Raw genomic sequence first — 25,507 nt, 5'->3', positions numbered from 1 at the left:
AATGTTTTAGCTGACAAGTATGTGGAATGTTTTCCATTTATGTTTTCTGATGAGATGCCAAAAAAAATATTAAATTGTCTTCTTGGACCAGAAGTTCAAAGCTGAATTACAATGTAAACTGGAACACAAAATTTGAGGTTCTTCATAGTTTATAGTTACAACACAGTTTGTCTCATGGACTGTGTGAGTATAGGTTAGAACCTAGCACAGTCCAACATGTAAACAGATCATTTTAAGGTTTCTTGCAAGTTTTATCTCTTTGCCAGCATCATATGAATGATGAAGCAGCTGGCATATAATGAAAGGCTGATTCAGATGTTTGAATTAGTTACATTGTAGCAGGAATATGGACAATAGTGATTTCTGTTTAAGGATTTGAAAGGATATTTAATTATTTTTTTTACATTTAATTCATCAGCTGAAACTGACTGAGACTCAGGGTCTCACTGTCACCCAGAACTGTTTCTGAGAGATTTCAAGCCCTGTTGGTTAATAGTGACAAGATAACAGTGACATCACCAGGGATGATAAAATTTGCAGCTCACCTTATAAAGAAAAGGAACTATTCAATGTACAGTCTGTAAGTCTTTTATTTCTTCCTGATTGTGCTCAATGAAAATATGTCCAATACAAAACAAACAAAAAAGGTTTACAGTTTGCTATAAATATCATGGTATAAATACAAAAATAAATTCACACAATTATGTATTATGTACACACACTGAACTGTGAGGAGTTCCTCACTTCAGCTTCAACTCAGACCAATGTGCTTCAAAGAGAAGGTGGAAAAATGCTGTCCACTGAAAGTGTGTGTAAGAACTCCATCATGACAGTAGGAGCCGAACTGAAGACAGGAGCAATGCAGACGGATACATAAAGCAAGGGAGGGAATTTCCTGACTCAGATATCTGGTGGCACATTCTCCACTACAGCACAATAAACAAGAACAGCAGAAATCCACATGCATGCAGTCACTAACAACCCAACACACACACGCCTGCGCACACACTATAAGATGGAGAGCAGCCATCCTTGCATCAGCTCTTTAGAATCACTTCACATTTGGCATAAAATTTCGATTCACTTCAAATAAGAATATTGCAATACTAACATTTAATCTAATGCTTTATGAGACAAATATAAATGGACTTCCATTATTAAATACAATGTGGAAAGCTGTTCTTTGCAGAAAATCCTTTCAGGTCATTCCAGATCTGTGATCCTGACATGAACAAACAAGGATGAGGGAGAAATCCTGGTTCCGTCTCTGGACAAAAGGTGAATGTGACGATAACCTAAAAAACACAGAACCAAACCACGGACATTAGGTAGCAGGAGTGGAAACAGCTGTTTGTTTGACAGAAACACTTAAGTTGTTTTAAACATCCATCTTTAGGAAGAATAACTGTGTCTAATAACCCTTCAGGCAGACCGTGCTTTGTCTACTTTATTATTCTCTGTTGGAAATCCTTCACATTACCAAATATTGGCAAAATTGGTTGGAAAAATAACATTGGAATTTTTCATACAATAACACATTTGATGGTAACCCCTCCTCCTTTTGTTCTTCAATTTAAGAGGAAGGATAGAACAAGGTGATTAAAAAGATCTACCTTTTTGCATACAGCTGAGTGGGAGTGTAAATTGCCCCACAAAGTCGTTTTTGGATGTCTTGTCGTAGTCTTCCACCACAAAGCGGACCAGAGCCAGTTCAGGTGTGTGGATGGTGAAGCGCAGAGTATCATTCCACAGGGGATTGAATCCTGGAAAACAAATCAACTGGTATCTTCTGCAACACATATCACTCAGCTTTTGAGGAACAAATGTCTTATTGCACAAACAGCACCTAATGAAAGTATTCACATCTTTTCTGTTTAGACTTTTTGTTGGATTAAAAGCACAAACTTCAATGATTTTTATGTGTCCAACCAACACAAATTGGAAAGAACTTGATACGAGATTTTCCACTATTATTTTACAAATACAATGTATAATTAGTTCCCTTTACAATGATATCTTGGAGTAAAATCCAACCAATTACCCCCAGTCATCATCTATAGTAAACAGAGTCCATGTGTGTGATGTAATCTGAATATAAACCCTCCTGCTCTCTAAGGCCTCAGAGGTACAAAGCATGGCTTAATCAAAGTCCAGACCTAACTTCAACGGAGAATCTGTGGCAAGAATTGAAAACTGATGTGAACAGACATTCTCTATACATGAGCCACTTTCATTCCATTTATAACTATGGACTGCTTTGCAATGTTCTATAACATATTAAAAGTAAAACACAAAGTGTGAAAAAGTCCATAGGCTTTGAAGAACTTTACAGGATTTTGGGTTTAGAGTCTAATGAAAATTGTTTGTTTTTATAACTTATTTTCCAATTAGTCTAAATGCAGGATCATTTTTTCTTTCCTTTTTGTTTTTTTATAACATGTTCTTATGAAACATAGAAATGTAAAGAAAATTTTAACAAATACTTAGTTCTGAATTTTTAGCAGTAGGGTCATGTAAATGCTACACATTGGAATATGAACAGTGTAGAGCTCAACATGTCATACCATTGTTTTCAATGTGTCTGGTTTCCTGTTTGGCCTGGTCCATCAGAACTCCATGGATCTCCACTCTGACTAGAGGATCCACTATAGAATCCTCTTTGATGTTGACTTTAGGCAACTGCTGGCCACTTATCACCTTTATGAGATTGCAGTAAAACACATGCAGTCAATGCAGGATTCTGTGCAGCCTATGAAGCCAACTCCTGAGAACAAAAATCATTGTTTCTTTTAGGTGGGTTGGACCTGAATGGTAAGGACGATGGGTTGGTAGTCATCTCGTTTCTGAGGCAGCTCAGGGTCAAACCTGTCATTTTTGTCTCTCATGAAAGCTGGCTTCAGGACGTAGCCACAGCGGCCATTCTGACTGAACAGGCCATCATTTAAATCCATCCCCTCTCCAGCTGTCTGGAAATTCAGTGCAACTGGGTGGAAAAGTGACAAAATGTATGATGTTACTCATTCTAATTCTCAGTACATTACATAAAGTTGATCCAAACTGACTACAAGGTGGAACGAGGCTGTCATGACCAACATTTTGAGAAATTCTGATTTATTCACCCCAAAATCAATGAGTTTTGTTGTTTGTAGATTTAATTACAAGATATCTCTTTGGAATGATGAAGTTCCTTAAATTAAAAAATTATGTTTCAAAGTATAGCTGGATGATATTGCCCACAATTATTATCAGGATGTAGTTTGTATTTAACACCAGACATAATATTTGTACTACAATGTTTAAAATGTGTGCTTCATAACTATAATTATGTTCAACCCTTAAATCTCAGACTCCAATCCTGAAACACATTTTGCAGCTGTTTTCCACATCATGCAAAAATACACTGCAACCCATGATATGAGACAAATACAAATCCCTCTGATTAATCATTAGACCATGCAAAAGTGAGAAGACCCACAAATGTATTAGCAAAAAACACACAAAAACTGAACAAAAGCAGTTGACAGTATAATAACACACAAACGAGCTAAGCGTTGCAGCAATGTTCAGTGACTGGAAGAGCAGCACAATGTTTTTTTAAATTTAAAATTAACTCATAAAAATGTGGACAGGAACCTAAGTGAACTATCCATATCTATCACTATCATATTTCAGAGTGTGATATACTTGTTATATCGCCCAGCACTGTTTCAGAGGGTTGTATTGAGATTATGCATTGAGTTAGTGAAAAATGCTAAATGCACTTGAACTAAAATCAGAAAAGCTTCCTAACATGGATCTTAAAGGTTTTGATCCCTGAGACACTAGATTATCATTTTGGTTTTGTCCCACATTTCTTCATCATGTTGAAAGAAATTCAGTTGATTAACATCAAATCCTTACTGGATTGTTGGGCAAGCTTATACAGAGTTCTCAGGCATTTATCGAGAAACAGTCAAGTTGGTGTCAGTCTGAAAGAAATTGGTCGTGATTGCAAGACAGTTTGAAAAAGGTCAGACTGCAAAGTCAGTAGTCAGACTCCTCACCTTGCAGGTAAGGTCTGTGCAGCCAGTTTGAAATCAACATTTTGACTAATAAAAACCAAGTTTGGGAAACAGTGCTCTCTTTTGAGTGTGTTTTCAAGTTTTATGGTGGTTAATACTCTAATGGTTCAATAGGGACTTAAAGGGATCCGCTAGTAGTTGTAACAATAGATTTATTTCAGAAATATTTATTTTAGATGTGAAAACAATACAGTAATACTGTAGGCTGTTTAGTTTTTATTAATTTTAATAAAATATTGTCACACCTACGTTGCCATGTAGTTTACACTGCAATGCATTCTGGGTAAATGATGTATGCTTGATCCGACTGCACTAGCTCCACCCAGCCAAAACAGCAATGAATCATGTCATTAAGCCTTTTCAATTTGAACCAGAGCACACTAAAATCGATGGAAAGGCAGAAATCACAAGAGACGATGAAGATGAAGAGGACCACACGGAGGAAGAGGAAAACGTTGGCAGAAGGAGCTGGTGTTTGTGCTGCTGCCGTCACCTTCAGCTTCATAAAAGAAACAATGAATCATAAATGAAACAGTCAACAGAACATACCCTTGATTGGACTGTGATCGGGTAAGTAGTTCTGTAGCTCTACGTCCAGTCCGGTAACAGCTGTTTATGGGTCCAGTTTTCAGTCCAGTGTCGGGTCCTTGGTTTCACAGTCAGTACCGGTGGCAATAGCTTCGTTATCATTTAAAATAGTTCCCAGTGCTGCCTATCTCTGCTGTTTTGCCCAGTGACTTTCCCTTGGTAGCCAGCAACTCGAACAAATGATTCAAAATCTTCTGGAGAAAAATGTTGAGGACATAAATGTCCTTCGGAAGTTGTGTTCGGCTCTCTCCTGTGCTTGTATTTTTTTTAATGTGAGAAATAATCCAAACTCACCTGATTATTTTTTTTTCAAATTACAGCCAACAGCGACGCAGTGTGATACTGTCTAAATTTACACTGGTTAAAAGCAATATGATAAACAACAACTGTAGTACAGTTAGCCTTCTTGCGTTTACTCTGTAGATTCTAGTACGAACCCAACTGCATTATCAACCCATCATGCATTGCACAGGTGAAAAAATGGCGACCTTCATGGGTGAAAAACATAACAAAAGATACAAATTTTTAAAAACGAATGAGTTTTTTCAAGTATCACAAACAGCTATTTTTAGGCCAACATGTTCAACTAATTGTGGATCCCTTTAAGATTCCTTTAAAGGCTAGTTCTTGTGCATACTTCACAAGACCTTGGTACAGAACCCTAGGAATAAAAGTCCTGCAGAAGATATCATCATACAAAATTGCACCCAGTTCAGCCATAAGCAAATACATAGCAGGAAGAGCACATTGTGTGATTTGTCTGATCAGGACCAGTAATCTTTGGGTTGTAGTCACCTATTTGGCACCCAGCATTCCACATTTCCTGGGGATTGAAATTGGAAGAGTCAGTTCGGAAGCCAGTGGGATATACCCTGGTCAGTTGCCGGGCATTATGGTGCACAAACTCTGCTCCTGGAAAGGAAATGATCCAGTGCAATTCACAACAACACAAAAACAAAGCTATTTTGTGCAGACATCAATGCTAAATATGAAAAATGTATGATACTTATGATGGATGGATGGAACTAACCAGCCTCTCGTAGCTGCTTGCGAGCTTTGGACTCTGTGAAAGAGGCCACTTCGTAGAACTTGGAGTGGATGCGGGCATGTTTGAAGCTCCTGAAGTGAACACTCTTGCAGTAGACCACACAGTCTGACAGCTCTTTAGACAAACGCTGCTTTGACTTCTATGGACAGAAACAAATGATAGAAATACAACTGTAACAGTAAATCGCAGCTTACTTTTACTTTGATACCAGAGAGAAAAATACACTGCCTGGCCAAAAAAAAAGTCGCCACCTGGATTTAACTAAGCAAATAGGTACAAGCCTCCTATTGGATAAGTACTGCATAGGCGATTATCTTTCAGCTGGCAACAAGTTATTTAACCCCAGCTGATGCAATGAGTAACTCCTCATTTCTTAAACAACCATGGCAAAAGATAACATTCTGTGGTCGTAGAAAAGACATTAGTCTGTTTAAGAAGGGTCAAACTATTGGCATGCATCAAGCAGAGAAAACATCTAAGGAGATTGCAGAAACTACTAGAATTGGGTTAAGAACTGTCCAACGCATCATTAAAAACTGGAAGGATGGTGGGGAACCATCGTCTTCCAGGAAGAAATGTGGTCGGAAAAAAATCCTGAATGATCGTGATCGGTGATTACTTAAACGTTTGGTCAAATCAAATCGAAGAAAAACAACAGCAGAACTCAGGAGTATGTTTAATTGTGAACGCAAAAGCATTTCCACACGCACAATGCGAAGGGAACTCAAGGGGTTGGGATTGAACAGCTGTGTAGCCGTAAGAAAACCTCTAATCACTAAGGCTAACCAGAAAAAAAGGCTTCAGTTTGCTAGGGAGCATAAAGATTGGACTCTGGAGGAATGGAAGAGGGTCATGTGGTCTGATGAGTCCAGATTTACCCTGTTCCAGAGTGATGGGCGCATCAGGGTAAGAAGAGAGGCAGGTGAAGTGATGCACCCATCATGCCTAGTGCCTACTGTACAAGCCTGTGGGGGCAGTGCTATGATCTGGGGTTGCTGCAGTTGGTCAGGTCTAGGTTCAGCAACATTGTGTGCCCAAAGAATGAGGTCAGCTGACTACCTGAATATACTGAATGACCAGGTTATTCCATCAATGGATTTTGTCTTCCCAAATGGAACGGGCATATTCCAAGATGACAATGCCAGGATTCATCAGGCTCACGTTGTGAAAGAGTGGTTCAGGGAGCATGAGACATCTTTTTCACACATGGATTGGCCACCACAGAGTCCAGACCTTAACCCCATTGAGAATCTTTGGGATGTGCTGGAGAAGGCTTTGCGCAGTGGTCAGACTCTCCCATCATCAATACAAGATCTTGGTGAAAGATTAATGCAACACTGGATGGAAATAAATCTTGTGACACTGCAGAAGCTTATTGAAACAATGCCACAGCGAATGCGGGCTGTAATCAAAGCTAAAGGCGGTCCAACAAAATATTAGAGTGTGACCATTTTTGGTGACGACTTTTTTTTTGGCCAGGCAGTGTATATGGCTTTTAATCACTGCGTTGCTCACAAAGGGAGCAGAGCACTGCCCCTTTTGTGAGCAGTGGCCCACTGTGATTGGTCTACATGCCACAGTTAAAATGCCAGGGGTTTGAAATTTAACTATGGTCAATTATTTACAAACTTTCCACATATGTAGAGCCCTCCAGGGGACATGGGATTTCTTTTTCTTTTGCGTTCCCTCGCAATGGGCTCTTTGCAACTCAGCTTCCGCGTTCAGGGAAAAGCGGCTCAATCTTTTCCGATCTATTGCAAAAGGCTCTTTACACTCGGTATTTGCAGGGCTTGTCCAAGGTAACAATTAATGATGTACATCGATCCGAAGCCCTGACAAGTAAGCTGGAGAAAGGTTTTAAGATGTAGGCCTCGTTGTACACAGATACGAAGGTGAGTTTTACTTTCTTTAAACTTTGTGGCTAACATTAGCTTTAGCTTATGCTAGACATTTTTCTTGTAAAAATGTGCTATTTAAGTATCTAAACATTTTTCATCATTCATTAACGGACAATGTTTTTACCTTGTTTTCAAGTATATTACCTGCGTTTATTGTCGTTAGTGTCAGAGACCAAGTAACGGGGATTTTACGGTTCAGGCTTTTTGCTTCTGAAGCATGAGGAAGCACAACAAGCCCATAGCTTAACAGTAGAGCAGCTCTGGTGTCAGAGTTCTAGTTCAGCTGACTGTTCAGGTTCAGTTGTTGCTTTTAGAAAAATATGGCCGTGTTCCTTAAGGTCTCCGTGTTATTTCGCTTTATTAGTTTTGCATGTTTCTTGTGAAGCAGCACGGCGTTTACAGCAGTGTGTACAGGCGGATCAGTAGCTCGGCTGTCTGGCTCTGGTCTGTTCTCTCATTCCCATAAACTCTTTCAGGCTGAATACAGAAGTGATTCCATGGAAATAACACAGGAGGCTCCTTAACCTTCTTCTTTAGGCTGAAGAAGTTGATCCGGAGTGAAGTGAAGGCTGTAAATTGTGCTTTAACTGGTAGCTATGAATATTTACAAACCACCGTCTTCTTAATTCAGGACCGCTTGGAAATCCATGAAAACTTAAAAGCCCATTATATTAGGAAGTCAATAATGTTCATAGTATTGTTTTATTTGCGTCTGAAATAAGACTTTGTCTTTTCTAGCTGTCATGGTAACTCAAGGAAAAAGAGAGCCGCATTTGCGCATGCGGTTGTGACGTCAGCGCGGCAGGTGCAAAGAACCCATAATCTACTGATCAGTTATGCGGCATAATTGAATCCTGTAAGCCTTTCTTATGGTGAGCGCGGTAGTTTCTGCCTTAATACAAGTGTATGTGAGGTTTTTCCATGTATGCCAATATCTCCTTGTGAGATATCTGACATTTTATATATTTTTCTTTAGTATAGAAAAGGGTTTTTAATCAGTGCTTTTGCACCAAACAGTTAATAATAATAAACACATTTTCACTGCTCTGTAAGAGCCATATGAATGAAAAATGTTGCGCTTTCTTGTTCAGTAATCATATTCGCAATGAACCCCACTTCTTTTCGTTAGATAGCTGTGTTCACTTTATTGCTAACGTTCAGGTTATCAACTTCTTCACTTCTTTGTTTGTTAGAACAGTGCTGCCTACACACACGAACTGGGGGCAACTCTCATTGCCCCCAGTGGACAACAACAGCACAACATGCACATAAACAAAAAGTGACAGGATACAGAACTTGCAGCTATACCTTTCAAAGTAAATTAGAAAACATGGACACATAACACAAAATAACTCAAGGAGAATTTAAGATGAGAACATATTCTAACAAAATAAGTAATTATTGATATGACAGGAGCAGGCGACTTTAACACCTAGGTGGTGGGCGTGTCGATGTGGGCGTGACGTCATCAAGTATGAATGGGAAGGTTACTGGCCAGCTGGTTTTGTGTGTATGAGGAAGCGGGTGATCGGGGTGGTCAGTCCTTGTGAAGTTTGGAGCATAACGATCAAAATGGAATAAATCGATAATTGTGACAGAACAAAGAAGTGGCCTGGAGTTGATTGATACGCGGACAGATGAGATTCCCCGAGTTAACCCAGTGCGGCCCTTTACCATCATTAGTTTGCGGTGTTTCATAATAATAAATCGTGTTTATTATTATTAAGTCTTTAGTGCAAAAAAACTGATTGAAACTCGATTTATTCACTGCATGTTTATGTATGTTAAGGTTGAGATGGAACTGAACATGAAAACGGCCTTTAAACCATTCAGACTACGAACACAACAGAGACGCAATTAAAACTGTCAGATGACTTATTACCCACGATAATAACTCAGAAATAGTCAAAATTAGGATGTATTTTTATTTCTTTCCTACTTACGGAAAGTTTCTGTTTATATCATAGGTTTGTGGTGCCTTTCTATCCTAAAGAAAAAGATATAAAACTTCAGATATTTCACAACGAAATATTGACATTCATGTAGAAACCTTACATAACCTTATATTAAAGCAGAAAGTATGTCGGCCACCATAAGAAAGGCTTACAGTGTTCAATTATGCCGCATGAACTGATCAGTAGATTATTGCAAAGGAACGCAAAAGAAAAAAAATTCCCATGTCCCCTGGAGGGCTCCGTATGGAAACATTTATGCAAGAGACAAAATTGTCATTTTGTAACAGTTCTAATTATTGAGTATGATTAATATATACCTTTTGTATATTTAGATGTTTTCTTAACCGGAAAAGATCTGCTTTTAGTATGTTTTTTGTGAATACGCCAGCTAGTGGAAATACTTGAAAAATGATGTGAAAAGCGGTGCATGACAGATCAGAAATAAAATGAAAGTAAAGTAGATAGCTTGGTTCCATACAGTTTTTTGACCTTTATATGTGGAATGCTGTGCGAGACTTAAGAATTGTTTTGATATCTGCAGAAAGAGAAAAGTAAAGTTCACCTTTCATAAGGTTTTTGTGGTAAATATTTCTTTATTTCATAGACAAACACAAGAGCACATGGTGGAACAGAAACTGACAGCTAAAAACCAAGCTAATAAACATAAACAAAAAGAAACTGAAATTCTTTGACTAAAACATACTATTCAACTCAATAAGAAGCAAATATGGAGGGAAAATGTGAAAAACCCATACAACTCATGCATGTTCCTGTCATTAAACAAATACTTGGTTGAAACACCTTTTGATTTAGTTTTAATGTTTCAGCCTTCTTTGGCAGGAATGTGTAAACTTCTCTCTTGGCTTGGTAATATCTGTCCACTACTCCTACAAAACCCAAATCTGTCAGATTGTCAGGCATCTCTAGTCCACAACCTTCTTCAAGTGAGTTCTGCAAATTCTCTGTCATACTTAGTTCTAGATTCTGAGAAGCATTGTCCTGTAAAGGTCCAGTTTGTTCAATCTAATGTGAATATTTATGTCACAAAGCCATCCTGTCTGATGTCCCAACTTTGAAGTTTAATCGCTCTCACAGCATGAGGTTTCTCTATTATACCAATGAACTAGCTGTGCATTTACATAACCTGACTGTTATTTCAGTCCAATCACATGATAGCTTGAACCCTTATGCTGAAAACAAATCCCATGGTGAGTGGAAGTGATATCCCACTGCAATGTGAAGGAGGCGTGTCGGCATGGTTCCTGTCATGGCTGCTCAGATCAAAGGTTCTGCACAGTGAGACTGTCGGAGCACCTCTGTATGCATGCCTGCCTTCCTGGCTGCTTTCACATGAAAGCCAATCTGGGAGGGCATTCCTGCCCTCCACCTGCACTATCACCTTCACCCGTCTATAAGACAGAGACACAGACACCTAAACCATGAACAGAGACACTGAGGAGCTTATGTCACTGTCCAAAGCCTCACCTCTGAGGAATGTGCTAACAAGTCTCAATATCAGTTCATGTTTTGTTCTGATGCTTTTTACCAAACAGGACTGTGAGTGCTCAGTGGATTTGTGTCCGCTCAAATGCTTTTACCCAAAGCTTAACAAAGCAAGTTGAGTAAGTGAGTTTGGGACTCAAAGAGTCCCAAAGTTTAAGCAGTAGAACTCTACTGCAGTTCTTTGCAGTAGAGAACCTAAAGATAAAATAAGAGATTCAAGAACTGAATATTATACTATGTTTTTTAGCACTGTTATTCAAACTTACAAACTTTTAAGAGAAGGTAAGCCTTCTCTTTCAAACCTGTAATCAAAGTATTGTGTCTTCCTTTCTGCAGGAGAAAAGCTTTACCTTACCAGACACCGTCTTAGCTCTAGATGGCGTCTAGATGTTTAAGACATTTAAGTCTGAAAGATTAAGGTGCCTGTTATTTTTGTTGTTATAGTTTGGTTAGCTTGTCAGTGGTTCTTTCTTTGGTTATGCTGAATATATTGTCACATGTTATAGGCTGGAGTAAAGCTTGTTCTGCCTCTGTGGGTCACCAGTGTGAAAGTTGATCACAACATGTAACAGCCTGTCTCTGTTTCCTGGCTTTCAAACCTTTTTTATTTTTCATGAAGGGTAGGGAGGCTTTACCCAGTGGCATAGTGGTTCATGCTGCTTCCTTGCAAGAAGGAATCCCAGCTTGAGGTCTGTCTTTGAAGAGGTTGCAAGTTCTCTCCGTGCATACCTAGGTTCTCTTTGGGTACTGGGACTTCCTGCCACAGTCTACAAACTTGACTTTTGGGTTAACTTGTTGCTTTATACTGCTTCTAGTTTTGAGTCTGTGTATATGGATGGGTGTCTGACCTGCCTGTCACCCCCCACAAACTCTACCCCCACTTATTTGTAGCACAGAGATAATGACTTATCAATTGTTCATTCACCTTCTTTACATGGATGCTGAGTAGGTTGTTGTTTTTGGGGGTGGGGGGTTCCCACAGGTCCAATGTGGAAATAATATTTATAATTAAATGCAACAATAGAACTTGGTTTAATCTAATTTAATTTCTGCTTTTAGGAATTTAACCTTTTAATTTCTTTATTCATGCACCAACTCAAACATTTTTTTTCATTTTATGAGTTTCCAAAGATTTTAGTGTATTTTATTTGTCATATGTGAATTTGATAGACCTGGACTTTAACTAGTCCATTTTAACATATAACTGTGCTTGGATCAGAACCATTCCATTGTACCTCTGGTTGTATGTTTAGAGTCATTGTCCTGAAAGGTAAATCTCCACCCAAGTCTCAGGTTTTTTGCAGATTGTAGCAGGTTTTCATCAAAGATTCTCCTGGATTTAGCTCCATCAATTCTCACAAGTTTTTGTGTTCCTTCGGAAGAACTTTAACATGATGCTACTGGGCTAACTATAAATGAATGCCAGACTTTTTACATTTTCGTTTGTGTAAATTGTTGTGAAAAAATGTGAATTAGTTATAGTTCACAAAGTTCAATAAAACTTCAATTTTATTGAAGTTTATTAAACTTCAATAAAATCCACTGAGGCTTATTATTGTTACAAGAATTTAAATTTGAAACAAGATGTGGGAAATTCCAATACAAAGAGGTTGACAAGGAACTCCATGGGCTTTAAAAATAAATTTTCTATAAAAGCACAATTTCTATAAACACTAAATTTATAGAAAACATTAAAATAGTCCAGGAAATATAATGGGCCAGACAGCAATCAATTATTTTGATGTCCTTTATCAAAACAGGGTGAATGTATTGGGGATTACCTTCATTTATTAAATGTTTAATTCATTCATCACATACCACTTCCTGATTAAAAGCTCAACAGAGGCTTAAAATCTAATAAAACAGATGGTTCTGAGAGTAGATGAGCCAGGATTATCAGACTGTGAAAAGACAGTTTGGGTCTAAGACACAGAAACTGAACATGTGAGCAAACCCACCTTTACTCTGCGCCGGATACTCTCACGATGAAGAATTTCTTCATCTATTTCTGCTACTTCATCTTCATCACTGACCTCTCCTGTCAGCGAGTCTTCAACAGTCCCATTGAGTGTTTCCTCTAAACCACCAATTTTTTTTGCTTTCAGAAGAATCTTCCCTTTAAGTTCCTGAAAAAGATACAATCCTGAGACATGGACTCTGGTGCTATTTGTAAGCAGTGTCTTCAATAATTCTTGTTGAATTTAGAGGAAAATGCTATTATCGAAGGAGATTAAATTGTTAGGGGATCAATTTTAAATATAGACAAGATCACCTGGGAAAACTCACTAATTTCATGATAAAGCTAAGAATTACTGCTTGCTGTAACAATCACTCTGATATGTGACTAGAGAAGTATGTTTATAAGCTCCTGGTAAACCTTTGACAAAAAACCTGATACAACTTCTGTGATAAAGCTATCCTGAAACATTATTCCCAAGAACTGATTTCAGTGAATTATGGAGTCTATGAATATCAGTGGCCTATGATTTGGGACATAACTGACCATCTTCCTGTCATTGCATAATATGATGACAACTGTAATTACCATAAAACATCTCAAAAATCCATATGTAAACATGTACTATTAAGCTACTTTACCATGACTTAACAGAACAGGACTAGAATACTGTTTATAGTATGTAGAAAATTTGTGGATTGTGAATTTGATATATTTTTAGATATTTTTAAATTGGCATACAATAAAAAAATAAACCTTCAATCCATCAAATTAGTGAAAATAGCGAAAAAACAACACAGATATAAAATGTCCATGATTAACAAAGAAATTAGAATGTTTGATAGGAAAAAATACTTGACATTGAAAATTTCTTATATCAAGGACTGATGCATCTGACTATAGGTATAATATATATATATATATATATATATATATATATATATATATATATATATATATATATATCAATGATGTATTTGATGTACTGTATCTAAATCATTAGGAATAATTAATATTTTAGGATGACACCACCATATTCTACACAAGTGATGGTTATAGTGATTTTAATGTATAATATAAATAATGAACAATTTAAGCTAAAGTAATGGATAGATATTGACAAATTATCTCTAAATTTAGATATAACTTAAATATTTGTTTTTTTTCTGTATTTAGTTCTCTTTTCTTATCAAGTTTAAAGAAATTACATTATATTGTGTTGTATTTGATTTCTTACTGACTTGGAATGAACAATAAACTAAGGAAACAAACAAAACAAAACAAGTGAACCAACCCACTTTAGCAAAAACCTGGGTTAGCTGCATATATCCTATGCTCTCAGATAGGCAAGTTAAAATTCTGATTACACAGGAAGTAGAATAGATTACACTATTTCTGTTTGAACTAGACTACACCAACACACTATCCATGCACCATCTTGCAGCTACACGTTTTAATGCCCAGCCATGGAACATCTACACTGCCTAAAATTTCCCTAAACAACAGTGGTAGATCGCTCACCTCAGGAGATGGAAGCCCTACTGGGGCCCTGCCATCCAACATGCCTCTAAGCAACTTGTCCCCAAGAATGTGCTTGAGGTGTTGGGCCATGACTCTCTGCTGGTCAACACTGCAGTGGTTCTCGATTGACAGAATAACTGGATATTCTGATATCTGGAGAAGGGAAAAGACGGGGAAGCATAGAGTGTAAAAGAAGGAGAGCAAACCCATAAATGGAAACTATAGACCTTTCCCAAGCTAAATTTCCAAGCTGCTCCTTTCCGCTAACTAGCAGCTAGCACAGCTAGTTCTGTGTTAGCAACTTCTTAACAGAAACTAGCTCTAAATTCAGTTTAAACACTCATTGTCGGAAAAAACACTCATTGTAGCGTTATCATTTTAAGGGTTACAGTTTGATCCATCAGTAAATGCGAAGTCAAGGTGGCATAAAGGAAGAACCATGTGACCAAAACAGGATATCCATGCACACTTATTCACTCAGCACTCTAAGATACACAGAAACTAAGCCCTCAAAAGAAATGTTCCTACTCTTTTTCTGTGAAATATTTACCCCGAAAAAATGCAAAGACAATCTTTCATTCACACTCAAACAGAATACGACGTAATAATGTCAGGGTGAGCTAAGTACTATTATTGCTTGAAAAACAGCATGTTCTCAAAACTGTGACCTCCACTCATGAACTATGCACAACATTGTCTTGTTTACTGTAAGGCCTGAACATTGAAACACAAGCGGTTACATAGCCAGGATGTTCTGCTGGATTGAAATACTGTTTGTCATGAACGTAATTCTGCTAGCTTTTTTTTCTGGCCACTGCTTTCACTTTATCTGTTGTATATCATTGCACAACCTTACCCTCTCTTTTCCGTCAAAGGGAAAAAAACAGCTTATTCTGCTTTTACGTCAGTTAGTGTTGTTTATTAGTTTGGATGATTGCAGATCGACATATTATCAATTTAACAATTTATTAGTTTAAGGTGACCGTATAATGTGTTTTAAAGCCATATACTGCCATTTCATAGCACAACATAGTCAACAAATTGTCCATTTCAACTGAAGGTTGAAATGGGCAATCTTCAGTTTATGAAAATAATGCTCCATATATCAAATATAACTTAAAAGAAATTTGACTTCATACTTTAACGCCTTGAACATGATACTCACCCAACAAACAGGGGACTCAGTAGTGTGTTGGTATGCCATACACAACCCAACAACCTGGAACCTCATACTCATGCTGGTCGCCATGTTGGTCACCCACTTCTGTGTGATGACCAACCATTCCTCAACCAGCATTTGTTGGAAGTCAGTCAATGTGATTGCGTTTGTCCCTTTGGCACACCCTAACTGAATTCATAAGTGTTGAATGGCCTTTTCTCCTAGATTCTGGAGGTAATTTGTGATAAACCCCATTTAGTGGGGGTGAAAATTAACACAATGACTAATAGTTTGGTCCCAGACTATGAAGATATGAGATTACTGGTTACAAAGGTAAAGGTAAAGGTAATTTTATTTAAATAGCACATTTTCAGCAACAAGGCAATACAAAGTGTTTACAAAATCTAATTTCAATATCTCTCTGGAATGAGGTTGCCCAGATATGTTGACAACCTTATTTTTCTAGTAAGAGTGGTTCCACCCTACACCATCACAAGGCTTAAACCAAAAACTGTAAACCTTTTTACATTTGCTGCTTCATCAGAGTTATTGGAAGGCAATGCTGGAACACTATTCACTTAGAGATGCATATCTTCACACATCATAGAAAAGTAAGACAGATAGAATACATACTGGTGGGAAAGGGTTATAAATTGGAGCTATGAGTTTGACATAGTATTAAATCTTTAACCTAGCTACATGGAAGCATATTTTTGCACAACATAATTTCAGTCAGCCAAATATTTGCATCAACATGACATGACATATATGACAGATATAATTACCTTGAAAGCATATTTTCCCACTGCATTGACCACATCCTTGAAGAGGATCTTAGAGGTGAATGTATGTCCATGATAGACAATGGGCTCTCCATTGGCACCATCCCAACAGTCTACTTCCACACACCTGCAGCCGCGATTAAGAGCCCTAAACAATGACAACAAATCCACCTTTTAACCACTTGGTCATGTTAATCAGAAAAAAGCTCTTCTACAGAGCTTATCTCTTCTGTTAATCCGAATATCAGAGTAATGAAACAGAATTAATCAACTTAGAGCATTTAGACATCAAAGCTTTCATAAAAAGGTGGACAATTAAGGTTAAGGGAAAGGTCACTGTGACTCTAATTTTATGATAAATCTCATCACATTTTAATATCACAGCATCTTGTTACACTTCATGTGATACAAATGTACAATTAAAAAAAGATTTCTTCAGCCTTTCCACCTTTCAACACTACATTTTGAGACTTTTGAGAGCTACCTGATGTATCCTTCCACACTGCTTTGTCCTCTGAGCTGGTCCTCCATCAGATATGTGTTGTGGGAGGAGGAGATGAAGTAATGACACAGCGGCTGAGTCATGTCTTGAAAAATGCCCCTGCACTTTGGACTGAAGATAGAGCCTTCAGCAGAACCGAGGTACATCAAGAAGCCATCAAATGTCATAGCCTTCAGTTGTTTTGCTGGAATGCAACAAGAATTAATCAGCTCTGTGTTTGTAAGGCAAAGACAACATGTATTCCTTAGTGTGTACCTGTATCTGAGGGCTCATAGTATTTAATTAGCTCTTGAGCATGGTGTTGGATATCAACATCCTCCAGCTGCTCCTTTCTCAGGAAGTCCTCTATGTCACTCTGGGATAACTTCTGACCATCAGATGAGTACTCCTGGAAAATGTTCAAAATATCTTCTCTCTGGGTTAACATCTTGTAGAACAAGACAAACTCATCCCCTTCGAGGGCACCAGTCTGTGATTTATCTGCCATCTGATGAAAAGAAAATAATGATCAGGGTGTGACTGTCAAAAACACAGTCATTGCAGACCCACACCCTGGGTCTTTATCAAAAGGCTCACTGTGAACAGACGGTGAGCATGGTGTTCATTCATATCCACATTCATCATCCTCAGGAGATCTCGCACTTCCTTGAAGTTCATCCTGCCATCGTTGTTCTTGTCAGCCTTTTGGAACCAGTCACCTATCCATCTGAGAATCGTGCTTAAAGAAGCAACAGTCACTGTGTTCTTGTCCAGTTAGTTGGGGAAATTGTATACCAAGCATCACTCTTGGAAATTATTATAAATTTATAAGGAAAACTGTTCCTCCATGGGAACATTGTGAGGTTTGTGAAAACGTTTTGGAGACAAAAGTCTAGATCTCACAATCTTCCTTAATTGAGTCCAAATGTGTTCTGTTTAGCTGAGGTCAAGTTCCTCCATAACAACCCCAACATCAATTTCTTTTGGAGTTCATCGGTGCACACTTGAATTTGGAACAGGGAGAAACCATCCCTAAAACAGTTCCCACATAGTCAAGAGCATAGTACTGTCCAACATTCCTAATTATGCTTTAGCATATTTGGATTTCTTGTTACTGGAAACAAGGCACTGACGCCAACCCCTGGAAATCAACCAAATACCCTTCCACCAAAATCATTCTACCAATTTCTTGACAAGCACAGATTTGTTTATCAGAATGCCTTTTTCCAACTCTGGGATTTCACATGACCAAATCCTTCAACTTTGAAATTGCTGTATTTTGTCATTGCTTCCTTTTTGCTGAGACCAGTAGTTGGCCCTGTGATTTTTAGAAGCAACATTTAATTACTGAATTTACTGCACAACTTGTCATGCTTGAATTTACTTAACTCTTGAGAGCAATCCATTCTTTCAAATATTTTTGAAAGAAGTCTTCAAGCCAGGGTGCTGGATTTCACTTCCTGTGACCACGGAAGTGATTTGAACTCATGAACTGAATGAGTTGCTGACCCTGCACTTTTGGCAATGTACAGTGAGGCAAAATGCAGAAACTCTTTATAAGCAAACTCCAAATAAGATATAGATAGATAAATAGGATACTGGTCTAGTTTTTCCCTCTCTCCCATGTTTTCCAGGTTTTCAATCAGCTTCCTCATGCCTTTGATCCAGGACTGGGCCTCCTCGGCTGACTCGGCCACCAGGTCCAAGTTTCCTCTGCGACCATGGAACACCACCGTGAAGCATCGGTTAGCAGGGAACTCGTCTGCGATGCTGAGAAGTACTTCACTTTGATGGCCCTCTCGCACTACCTCCACATCCCTCATAGAAACTGCACACAAAGCACTGTGTAAGCATCACGTGGATAGACCACAGACCTAATATACAGACAAAGATCTGAATGTAACATAAAAGCACAAATTGGCTTTTTCTTGATCCAAGATCAAGAGCTATGACCAGACTAAAGCAAGATAACTATTGCCTTTTTTTTTGCAACCATCTGCAATATTGTTAAACTGTCAACTCTTACAGGTAGAGTGAGCTTTGCCAGCTTTCTTGGATTTGTACCAGATGGTCATGCAGTCATCCTGGAGCTTGAAATATCGTTGTTTTTTCCAAGTACGAGACTTAATTTTTCTCATAACTGTCCCCACCAGCATGGACTGCAGGTTTTCATCCCCCTGAATACCTGAGAAGAAAAGAAAAGCAGAGATGCTAAGATAAGCTGACAGTCCTCCTGGGAATATTCACATACAGAGGAATGCTTAGTAAGTGAAGTCAATAAAATGCATTATTGTTAAACATAATTTCTTAGAATCATGTGAGGACTAGAAGTTTGACTTGACTTACGGAGCCCACTCTCTGTGGAAGCCATCTCCTCCTGTCTTATAGAGCCATCTAAGTAGAAGAACACAACAGGGAGTAACAGACCTGATAGAGTACAAAAATGAAGCTCATAAAACATTCTACAGGGTTTTTTAGTAGATTACAAATACATATGCATATTAACTGTTGGTGATGGTGACTGTGGTTGGAGTTTGTCAGTTCAATCCCCGCTCCCTCTGCCATTGTGTTCTTGGGCGAGACACTTCACACACCTTCCCTGCTGGTGGTGGTCAAAAAGCCTGCTGGTACCAGTCAGTGCATGGCAGCTTTGTCTCTGTTAGTGTGTGCCACCATTGTTCTAGACATTTGGTTGTGTTGACAATCTGTGTTGTTATGTGCAGCATTTTTCTGATGGTACTTTTGCATAAAAGCCAGTTAAATAGGGAAGCAGATCTAACTACTTTAATGCAAACTATTTTGTAATGTCTGTGATCTAACAGAGGAGAATTTGATGCAGCAATTGCTTCTGGGTTTCATCCCAGTGGAACGTGACCTGAACGCCTCACCATGCAGGCGTCATAACCAGACGCCCTAGCCACATCAACTGACTATTTTTACTTTATTTTAAATAATTTTTCAAATAATTAATTATTTTATTAATGCATTAGTTCACCTTTTGCATTAGGCAAACTAATGCAAAAGGTGAACTAATGCATAAGGTGCATTAGTTCACCTTTTGTAACTAATGCAATTAATACCTTTTATGCTCTATAAAACAGAGGCAAACTGGGTTTGCTGTTCCACCACTGTTCATCTTCAGTTGCAGTGTGAATATTCAGCCTGTGCCTCTTTGGGGGACGGTTAAAGCTGATGTGGATACTGCTTTGAGTGAAACACTCCATTGTGTTTCACTGCATTCACTTTTTGAAAAGCTGCCTAAGCCGACTAATCTTTTCAAATCCCTGTCACCTTCACTCTTGACCTCAACACTGAGCCAGAGCAGCACCGGGTCATCTCTGCAAGTTGAATCATCTACAGAATCGCAACAGAACATTTGCTTGTTTCCCACACTGAGTTTCATGCAGAAGTCTAGATCCTACTATCTAGATCCGAAGTGTAAAATGATGATACAACATTCCACTGCAACAATGAACCGAATAATCGTTTGGGTGCATGGCTTTGCATTTCTTTGACTTTTACTCTAATCTATACATGCTCCAATAGCTAAACTATTTAGCTACAGGAGCTAAATAGTTCTCATATAGTATTAAACATTTTGAATACTATGCTTAAAGGCTGCACTTGTACAAATAAACCAACTAATTAAATTTAAATATACCCCTTTTGCTGAGAAGTTACAAAAAATGTTACAAAAAAATTCTAAAAAATGTTCTTGCCAAGTTTTCTGGCATTTAGCAAATAGAAATAATTTTGGTAATTCTAACTAAGCTAGAACAAGAAACGTTTGGTCTGATTTAATGACTAACAGTAAGAAAAAAAATTGTTTGTCTTTTTACTCGACGCACGTAAATATCTGGTTTCAATTGTACATATAAATCAAGCACTTAATTATACTCACCTGGTACTTTTGGCTAAAAAAGTTTGATGTTACCCAGCCAGCAAACCTAGGTGGGCCCCATATGGGATAGGTGAGGGCAAACAATATGCCAACAATGGCCCAGATAGAAAATCTCTCTGGACAAACCCATGTAGGGCCACCATGGAAACCACGGACAAAACCTTCTGGGACCCATATTGTTTGCTCTCATTTATCCCATATGGGGCCCACCTTAGCATCCTGGCTCATTATCTGTTCAAAACATTAAAAACTTAACTTGAATTTTGTTTTTAAAATGAAATCAGAAGTCTACACATAAATGCTGAAAACTGAAACTTGTTCACAGTTTAGCCAGTCTATGTACAAAAGTAGAAAACCCAGCATATGATAAGAATTAAAAATTTAAACAGAAATGTTTAGAAACTAAACGTGTGTCTGACCTGTTGGATGATCATTCCTAAATTCTAGTAGCTGATCCTGTAGTTCTGCTGCTGTCACATTGCACTGTGTGCAGCAACATGGGAAAGCAGAGTCACCCCTCCTACCCCCTCCCCTTCTCTCTCCCTCTCAATTTTTTTCTCTCTCTCTGGCATCTGCAACAAAGCAGAGGTTCAGTGTTCAGTCGGCTGTTTGGTAAGTTGTCTAACTGTTGCCTTAAGAGCTATTGATGGACTCTTAGAACCTCCAAGAAAATATGTTTCCCCACCTTATGCATGAAATCCCAAACAGTATTTCTTTGTCACTGAGGTTGCTTTAAATTCAACCCTGTACAGGGACAATTTAGAATAGAATAGAATAGAAATTAATTATGTGGCGTTTTAAAGGTTTCATCACAATCTGCTACTCCTGTCATTCTACATGATCAGTGTTAGAGGACCACACAACCCCTTTACTTCCATTCAGGAGTAGTGGAACCCCAGCACACAGTGATCCACCATGTTTTCTGTCACATCTCAGGTTACTAAGATCTGCTCATCAAATTTTGATCAGCACAGTTTTCAGGACTGGAAGGACGGCACCACAAGAACATAAGTTCCTGCTCACAGCATCCGCATTCCCTGTGGAGTCAAGACATACATGATTCACACACACAGACGCAGGTTCTTTTCATTGGACTGAATTCTCCTTTCTCGCTTCGGCCATGCTCCGTGCTTAGGTTGAGACTCATCAATAATCCACAGCTTGAGCTCAGTTTCACACCTCAGATTACACACACTGAGCCAAGACAAAAGTGGACAGATCCCCTTCATGATAATCTTAAATGGACCAAGCGTCACCTTCAATTTAGATCAAAAGACATAATTTACCCAATATACACATTTAGTTTGTTTAAAATTTAACTTTCCGGAAGGCTATAAAATAAAGAATAGCTTTATTATCAGATAATAATATACTCTTTGCCAAAATAAGCCAGACTAAGGAGCAGTGAAGAAGTAAGTAATCACTGGGTCTGCACGCACACACACACACGCGCTCATGCACACACCCACACATACACAAGGCTGGTTTAGAAACATTTTGTTAAAGCTGTGATAGGTTAAAATGTCTTCTCCAAAGTGTATGTTCAACTAATCCATAGACGAGAAGGAGCCAGACGTATTATTCAGTTGAACTCTGGTGAATAAAATAGGACGAATGAATCATACATAATAGTTATGATTTACAACAATGTTGGAGCTAAAAAAAATAGACCTCTTCTCTAATGAAAGTCTTCTTCTCCTTCTGCCTGTACTTCTGAAGCATCATGGGATATATAGTCCCTTCTGCTAAAGATAAACAAAATAGTGCTGTTTGTAAAGTAACACAGTAAAAAATTAACAGAAATATTTAGGTTAATTTAGCCTATCATAGAGAAATAAATGTGTTCATTTTTCAAAATCATAATTTCATCATGTTATGCACACATTTATAAATGTCAGAGTTCCCAACTAAATATTTAATTCACAAGATGAATATATAGGTAACAGACTATATATCTAGCTTTCAAAATAAATTTGTAACGTAAATATTTAGTTTGAAAAGGTAAAGGTAATTTTATTTATATAGCACATTTTCACCATTAAGGCAATACAAAGTGCTTTACATGAATTAAAAGGAAATACAAACAAAATAACAAACCAAAGGAAAGAACAACAACAAAAAAGAATCTAATGTTGATCTAAAGTATGTAAACTAGGTGCTCCTATTCAGGATTGGTAGATGAGTATAAGTAAGTATCCTCTGGTCTAATTCCTGTTCTGGGTTGGAAGAACAGGAGTCTAAAATGTAGTTGGGTGATTCTCTGAATTCGGTACATTTTGGGCTCTCAGGTTACTAAAAAATATACCACAAAAAATTGTGTTTCTGATCACTGCATCTATTGATGGACTCTTAGAACCTCCAAGAAAATATGTTTCCCCACCTTATGCATGAAATCCCAAACAGTATTTCTTTGTCACTGAGGTTGCTTTAAATTCAACCCTGTACAGGGACAATTTAGAATAGAATAGAATTCAACTTTACTGTCATTGCACTGTCACAAGTACAAGCAACAAGATGTAGTTTGCATCTATCCAGAAGTGCTCTACGTGATATAAATTTGATTCCTCTATGAGTATAACTCTATAATTAAACAAATTCTTCCAGTTCCTTTGAGGTCACATGTACCTTTATTAAAATAACTAATTGTAAATAGATTTTATTTGATTTTGAATCATAACAATTAGACTGATAAGTAGAATATGGCAACTTGATGTAAAAGCGCTTTTCATAAATCATGAAAATACACTTTAAAATAAACATTTGGTAATCAGGCTTTTTTATGTTTTTCACTCAATCTTAAACTTTGCATATAGTCCAACAAATATTAGTCTAATATTTGCTGTAATTATAAAAAAAATCATAACAATGTGTCAAGTAATGGAGTTGAATCCAGTGTAAAAGTTGACTAGACTGTAACGGGGTTGAACACATTCACATTCAACCTCGTAACAAAAAACAGTTTTTGTTACAGGGTTGACGATTTTCACTAAAAGCTGCCATAAGTCCACATCAGCTAGGTGTTGTTGCGCAACACCCCCCCCCCTCCTTTCTGTCTCTACTCTCTCACTCTCTACTTCCTCTTCTGAGAGGGGAGATGTGCTACCAGCTCTCCTTCTAACGGGTTAATTGAGTTTTCTAAATCTGCTGGGATTTACCCTGTCCAGAACTGAAGTAAACTCTGTTTAAGCTGGTTTCGAGAAACGATTCACCTGATTTTTAACGGCCTACATCCAGGTGTCCCACCCTTCTTCCCCCTGTGAATTAGCCAGACTGAGCAGCCTACAGCCAACTAGTTTCACAGAGCACACCTGTTAACGGTCGCTCGTTCTCTATTTTACAACTTGCATTTGTTATTGAACCAGGTAGGTTTTAGTAACTCGGGCGAGTCCCAAGGATGTTGTTTTTTACATTTGGGCTACCAGCAACCTAAAAACATTTTCCACTTCTTCCTCTCCAGAATCAAACATCATAGCTATTTTACAACCATCAAAGAACTTTAAGGTGACTCATTAACTGAATGTCCACAACATCTTTTAGATTTTCTTTATGCTAAATATTTTATTAGTAAGGCATTTTTGCAAGGGTCAGTACAGCTTAATTCAGTAGCAGAAATAATCAAATAAGTAAAATCAATCATCTAGTCTATCTTTCCCTACTGCTGACACTGAGAACTAAAAAAGGGAACCTTTGAGAGAGACGGACGGAGTTTGGCGTTTCGAACCCCAGACCTGGCTTGATGATGATGAAGATGTTGCAGCAGGAGGAAGACGCCGATCGATGAAGGCCAGGATCTCCGCAGGTCTGATGAGCCTCCTCTCCGCGTGGATGGTGAGGTCACACAGGACTTGGTGCTGGCAGGAAAAAAGGCACCAGTTCTTCTTCTTTGTCTTTGTCTTTGCCTTTGTCTTCATCTTTGTCTTTGGGGTCTGAACCCAGCCGATGAGAGAAGTGCGATTCGAAGCCACAGGTTGTGGGCCAGACGGGTTGGTCCCCATGGCAGGACAGTCTTCGGCTCCGTGGCCCCAGCTCCTCTTCAGCTGCAGAGTTCTTTGTCCATCTCGATCTTGGCTCGAAGCTGCCCGGAGGATCCAACGAACGGTTCCTCTTTTGCACTCACCTTTTATAGGGTTTCTTTGGCTAGCACTGTTGCTGGGCTTGTTTCATTGGCTGACTGCTCAGACAGATGATCTCATATCCATCACTGTCTTACAGACATTATGTCCTGATGTCTGTGCTAATGTCTCAGAGTTGCTCAACCTCCTGTCCATTGCCTGCACAACCTTTCACCTACTCTCTAAATAAGGCGTTGATCATCTCTGCTCTCCTGTTAGTTCCTTGCCTTTCACCTTTCACCTACTCTCTACCTCCAACATATCAGTGATGTTTAATTGCAGTTACACCTTTTACACCATTTCAAGTTCAATGTCAAAATCACATTTATATCACATTTATTTTCTTTAGCTTCTCTGATTTAGCATTCATTTATAATTTTATAACCATAACTTATCACATTTATTTTCTTCAGCTTCTCTGATTTATCATTAATTTATGATTTTATAACCATAACTTATTAATTATACTTATTATAATCCTAATGTGAGTTATTACAGATGTTTTTCTGAAAAGAAACCAAGAATAATCCATGATTCTAAT

The 25,507-nt window shown here is 38.2% G+C and overlaps 1 protein-coding gene across 5 annotated transcripts; it reads right to left on the bottom strand.

Moving 5' to 3' along the window:
* Positions 1 to 572: 572 nt before the first annotated feature.
* On the bottom strand, positions 573 to 24,605 carry LOC102236784 (1-phosphatidylinositol 4,5-bisphosphate phosphodiesterase delta-4-like). Of its 5 annotated transcripts, none has more exons than XM_023329170.1 (16): positions 24,583 to 24,605; positions 19,300 to 19,347; positions 18,980 to 19,138; positions 18,553 to 18,781; positions 17,551 to 17,680; positions 17,230 to 17,461; positions 16,957 to 17,158; positions 16,476 to 16,620; positions 14,532 to 14,684; positions 13,012 to 13,179; positions 5,680 to 5,836; positions 5,445 to 5,561; positions 2,805 to 2,983; positions 2,565 to 2,697; positions 1,614 to 1,763; positions 573 to 1,295 (listed from the first exon to the last, which is right to left on the bottom strand). In XM_023329170.1, the coding sequence occupies exons 2-16, from the start codon at positions 19,322 to 19,324 to the stop codon at positions 1,204 to 1,206; spliced, it is 2,271 nt and encodes a 756-aa protein (XP_023184938.1). In that variant the 5' UTR covers positions 19,325 to 19,347; positions 24,583 to 24,605; the 3' UTR covers positions 573 to 1,203. The 5 variants fall into 5 exon arrangements, with proteins under 5 accessions (XP_023184938.1, XP_023184939.1, XP_023184940.1 ...); XM_023329171.1 differs by lacking the exon at positions 24,583 to 24,605 and adding an exon at positions 19,460 to 19,486; XM_023329172.1 differs by lacking the exons at positions 5,445 to 5,561; positions 24,583 to 24,605 and adding an exon at positions 21,274 to 21,333.
* Between the last annotated feature and the right edge of the window lie 902 nt (positions 24,606 to 25,507).

Source organism: Xiphophorus maculatus, chromosome 24 (genome assembly GCF_002775205.1).
Source record: "Xiphophorus maculatus strain JP 163 A chromosome 24, X_maculatus-5.0-male, whole genome shotgun sequence".
Taxonomy (NCBI): Eukaryota; Metazoa; Chordata; class Actinopteri; order Cyprinodontiformes; family Poeciliidae; genus Xiphophorus; species Xiphophorus maculatus.
This window is presented reverse-complemented; position numbering and strand designations above follow the sequence as displayed.